Source organism: Plecotus auritus (assembly GCF_963455305.1).
Source record: "Plecotus auritus genome assembly, chromosome: X".
Taxonomy (NCBI): Eukaryota; Metazoa; Chordata; class Mammalia; order Chiroptera; family Vespertilionidae; genus Plecotus; species Plecotus auritus.
In genome coordinates, this window is record NC_137784.1 from 120929083 (window position 1) to 120934556 (window position 5474).

At 46.1% G+C, this 5474-nt stretch overlaps 1 protein-coding gene across 1 annotated transcript; it reads left to right on the forward strand.

The window, feature by feature from the left end:
- Positions 1-340: 340 nt before the first annotated feature.
- LDOC1 (LDOC1 regulator of NFKB signaling) lies at positions 341-1747 on the forward strand. Its single transcript, XM_080652498.1, has one exon. It carries the CDS (start codon positions 541-543, stop codon positions 970-972), a length of 432 nt encoding a protein of 143 aa, XP_080508624.1. The 5' UTR covers positions 341-540; the 3' UTR covers positions 973-1747.
- Positions 1748-5474: the final 3727 nt, after the last annotated feature.

Genomic DNA, 5474 nt, shown 5'->3' on the forward strand with positions numbered 1-5474 from the left:
ATCACACAAACGGAATCTAATGGCCACAGGCCCACCAAGGGGTATTGAATTGTGTGAGTAGGCTGGGTCGAAGGGTAGTTAATTCTTTAAACTTGAGCAGGTTGGCCTTCTCTGACACAAAGATTTTAATGCTTGCTAGATCCTGACAAATGCAAGTCCCATCTCAAGGGCTGCAGCCGCCTGCCTTTATTTGTGAGCCTAGGAACTACTGTACTGGACCTCCGCCACGCCCTGACCACGCCCTCTCCATTACGTCGCCTCAGCCCGCCCTCCCCCTGTGGCCTCGCCCCGCGCTGCGTGGGCGTCTTCCCAGGATACGCCCCTCCCCCTGTCCCCGGAACCTGGGCGGCGCCTGCGCCAGGGCCTCAAAAGCGCCTTTGTGGGCGGAACTTGCGCTGCCGCTGGGACCTCTTCATCCTCCGTTTTTCTCCCCAGGCCACAGCGTTTCTGCGGATACGCACTTCCTGCGCGGCCTTGGTGCGCACCTTCTCTGAATCCAGCGGAACCCGAAGTGAGACCCGCCATTCCGAGCTGTTCGCCATGGTGGACGAGCTGGTGCTGCTGCTGCAGGCTCTCCTGGTGAGGCACCGCGCCCTGAGCATCGAGAACAACCAGCTGATGGAACAGCTGCGCCTGCTGGTGTGCGAAAGGGCCACCCTGCTGCGCCAGGTACGTCCACCCAGCTGCCCAGTGCCCTTCCCCAACACGTTTGACGGCGAGACCTCCCGTCTCCCCGAGTTTATCGTGCAGACGACATCTTACATGCTTGTCAACGAGAACCGATTCTGCAACGACGCCATGAAAGTGGCATTCCTAATCAGCCTGCTCACCGGGGAAGCTGAGGAGTGGGTGGTTCCCTACATCGAGATGGATAGCCCCCTCCTAAGCGATTACCGGGCCTTCCTCGAGGAGTTCAAACAGTGTTTTGGCTGGGATGAGGAAGAAGACGACGATGACGACGAAGTAGATTAATTACTAGGCCCTGAGACCCTAGGGCCTGGGTGGGGTGAAGCCTGCAAGCCACCCCCCTTCTTCCTCCGCCCCTCCCTGAGCCACCATGCTCCCCCTAGCCCTCCAGTCTCCTTCTCTACCCTTGCTCTCCGCTTCCCTCCCTCATCCCCAGTAGTGCTTGTCTTTGTTTCAAGAATTGTGCTCCAGTTTCCTGCTGCTGGAGCTGGGAGTTATCTCTGAAGCATGCTGCCACCCATTGTGGCCTGCCCCAGGACGCACCCCTGCTACTTTGGACTGTGTCCTGAGCCCAGCTATCTGGCGAATCCCTGTTACAAACTGGCCTATGCACAGCTCTGCATCTGCCCAGAGACCTACGCTGTCACTACACCAGGATCCACTACATTCCAACAACAGACTACAACCGCCTTAGGAAATAAGGAGCAGCCTAGAAGATGCCTGAGTCGGCTACCCCTCCTTGGACATTGATTTGGACATCTCACCAACCCCTGAAGGGGCCAGTCTTTCAACCTGGTTAGTTCATTTCCAGAGTCCTCCCCTCCCCCATTAGATTGCAGCTGGAGTCTACTGTGCCTGGCAGCCAAATTGTTGACATTTCTTTTCTCCTGTGCACCAGTTCTGCATATCTGTCATTTCCCCTTAAAAATTGCAGTAGTCCCACAGATGTGTGCATTTGGACAAAAATGCTAAAAACAAAACAAACAAAAACAGGTACTCAGCCCAGCTTTCAATACTATCTGGAAAAAGCACTTGCGTTCTTCTCAATAAATATCAAGCACTACGGAAAAAAACCATCAGTGTCTTTTAATGGTTAAGGGATATCACTGGCCTCTATCTCTCTACCCTGACTTCCATTATTCCCATTGAGATCAGGGAACCTAGTTGAATCCCATTATTCCCACTTTCATCTCTAGGCTGCAGAGGACAGGTAACACAGGACTTTATAGGAATTCTGGTGTTCCCCTGGCCAAGGCATTTCTTACTGGTGAAAGGAGTGGCCTCTGGGGCCTCTAGGGTGGCATGGGTAAAGGGTAGCTGAATGGGTAGAACACCATCCCAAATTGGGACACTTTTGAGAATGAAAGAGGGCATTATTAATAATTAGACTAGGACAACAGGCATAAATTTGGATACATACAATATTTCTATCTTCCGGAGCCTTTAATTTCCTTCCTCAACACTGCTAGGGGAATTCTGCCCATTAATCATTATTGCTTGTGGGGTGCTATTGACTTTAGGCTTTAATTAACAATGGAGAACATTATTTTAATACCCCTTTCAGCTGCTTGAGCTAACATTAAATTATGCATCCTGGGGTAAATGCACCCATAATAAATAGAGCCTGATCTTAATCCATCTTCCTTGGGCTGACACACTTAGAGTCCTCACCTACACATGTGCGCCAGATTCCTGCCTATGAAAATTGGCAAGATGCTGGGCTGTCTCCTGAACTTGATCTTACCCTGCTGAGCTATGCTGAAATCTTGTGGGCCTGGGGGGCTTGGAGACATTGAGGGAGTCCAGTGGGTGCTAAGGAGAATCTGCATACCTTTGAGAGGTCATTATCCCAGGTTAAGTTATCTAAAATTTAAATCAGAGACCCTTGATTGAGGGGTTGTGGGGAGTACCTCTGCCAGCCAGGAACTTTCAGGAGGATTTGAGGAGTTCCGAGTTCTCATTCTTACCCATATCTGCCCAAATGTCACGTACCATACTTGGAGCCAACTCTACCTTAGGACCTCTAGTGAATTGAGATAATACATTTCCTTATAGTTTAAGGCCTTTGGGGGCTGGATTTTTTTTGTATTGGTAAACCTCACTGTGGATTAAATGAAATACTTGTCATCCTACTGGTCACATCCATGAGATATTTAGAACTGTCCCTGCTACATGGTGAGCACTCAGTAAACATTGGCTGTTACTTCCAGGCCTGGGAACCAAAGTTTCACTTGGAAGCAGGTCTCTTGCTATGAGCCTGGCTTTAGTTGCTATGAACAGGGGCAGAGCAGGCACAGGGAGAGTGGAAATGAGTATGTGGCCTCATTTATTCTTTGGGATCTGTCGTGAAGTCACAGAGAAGCCAGTGTACTTAGTGAACAGGCAAAGTCCAGGGCAGCAGTTTCTTGGGCTTAGAAAAATTGTTTCTAGAGGGTATGACTTAGAAAAGGAGGCTGAGGCCCCAGCTGGGGGTTCATACGGCAAAGTGGGCAACAACTAAAAGCTAGGTAAAGAGCCCAGCAAGACCAAAAATCAATCACTCAAAAATTATCAGTGGTCCAGGTATATTAAAAGGAGTTAGAGATAAGGCAGTAAATGAAAGGTGGTGGTAAATGAAAGGAGGCTAAACTCCTCATAATGTGTCTAGTTTGTTGTTTCTCTGGTGCCTAGCACTAGAACTGGGAAGATATGTAGCTACAGGCATGGTTCAAAAAGAGAATCTAGATTCTAGACTGTGATTAGATCTGGGAGTGACCTTTCTGGGGTGGAAGTTGAAGACCAGTAGATGAGATTTACTCCCCACCATCAAACCAAGTGAGCACAAGCTCTGTAGGGGAAGGAAGGGATCTCTGGTGAGTGAGGATACCATGCCAAGGCAGCATCTGAATAGCATCCACGAGAGCTAGGCCAAGGAGCTTCTGAGATCGGAAAGGTGCTTGCTCAGAGTGTGTGTGTGTGTGTGTCTGTGGTCAGGTATGGAAGAGTAGATTATGCTGTGAGCTGCAGAGAATGATAATGGGAGAATCTGGCTCTACCACTTAGGAAGGAATTCCTGACAGTGCCATAAGGCAAAATACAAGAGAATAGAGAAGTAAATCAGCATGTCTAAAGGTAAAAAGTACCACTTAGATGGAAACTATTAAGAGTGGGTGGAAATGTTGAAATAGCAAATGCAAACTTCAAACTCCTGAATTCTCATCTTGAGGTTTAATGGTCATTGAAATTATGCTATTAAGGGAATGAAATTAATCATAATAAAGATTATAATAATTTAATCGTATTAAATCTACTAGTGTATCTTTGGATTTTTCTAATCATTTTAATAGGTCAGCACTGCTACCCATTCTGTATTGCTATTTTGCAGGATGGTATATAAAGCTAGAAGTACATTATGCTTATTGTGTTTGGTTATTTTCTGCTATTACAACATAGTGAAAACTTCAGCAATCAGAAAATAGGCAGACTAGAGGAAGACTTACTGTTAAAATTAATGGGATATTTATTTTTTAACAAATGACCTAAATTTTTTTCTAGGTTCTTAGAGCAATTAAAACAAAGCTAATAAATGGTTATTTATATGAGGTCCTGAGAATGTTTTCTTCAATGGATCATTAGGGTGGGATAATTGTATGAAGTATATTTATTATTTTCTTTGAAATATGAATTTTGCTATAGTAGTGTTAAAAGTGTCTGGTTGTTTGCATCCTAGAGTAATCTAAATGTAGTATCCCCTATAGTCTTATGTTCATTTAGTTCTAAAGGTAGATACAGTGAACTATTACCTATTTGGTGTCCTTCCACAGTGCTGCTAACTACCTACTTCCTTTAATGAAAATCTGATCACCACCCCCGCCCCCCTTGCATTTTTATCTTCCTGTCTGAAATGCCTCTGTTAGGATTTTTTCCTTTATCTTCAAATGTTCTATTGCCCAGAGACATATTTTTAAGCAATGTAATTGGCCTGGGATAGGTAATAGCTTGCTGGAAGTCATAATTATGAGTAGCATAGCAAGATTTGTTAATGGAGCAGAAAGTCTCCGCTGGATGAATTGGGGGAATTGTGGTGAGACACTGCCAAGGGGGGGTTCAGAATAGCAATGTTTGTACACCTCCCTTTCTCTCCTCAGGGCCTGCTATCTGATATAATCAATAAGAATTTAATTTTTCTTATTATGGTATCTACAAGATTTGCATTCTTCCTCCTTCTTCCTCCCCAAATGACAAATGATTTCATCAACAAAATTGCATTAATATTTTTCTTTTATTTTAGCCAAAGTCCACAGTCAGTTTAACTGAATTTCCCGTCAGTTCAGAGTAATTCAGTCAACTCAAGATTCAGAAAAAAACAAAACCAAAACACTGTTACATGACTATTTATATGCCTCATTTTAAATCTTTAGTTTTAAAACAAATATTACCAGTAAAAGAAAGCAAAACAAATTATATTTCATTGGTAATTAAAGTAATTGTGATATTTTTTACTAGAGGCTGAGGTTGGCCGGCTGAGGGGAGGGACCGAGGGAGGTTGGCCGCCAGCTCCGAGGAGGGAGCCATGTCCACTGCCACACACCCCCGGTTCCCAGTCCCAGCCCAGGGCCCAAAGGCCCTGGCAGGGTCGGAAGAGGAGTCTATGGTCATTGGGCTGGGTGCAGAAGGAATGGATGCTGACACCGCCCTGTCACCGCGTGGTTCCCTGCCTCCCTGCCTCCTCCTTCCCTTGCCTCTGTGCCACCACTGTGGCGGATGGGAGGCCCCCGGGGAAGGGAGAGGACAGGAGTGAGACAAAC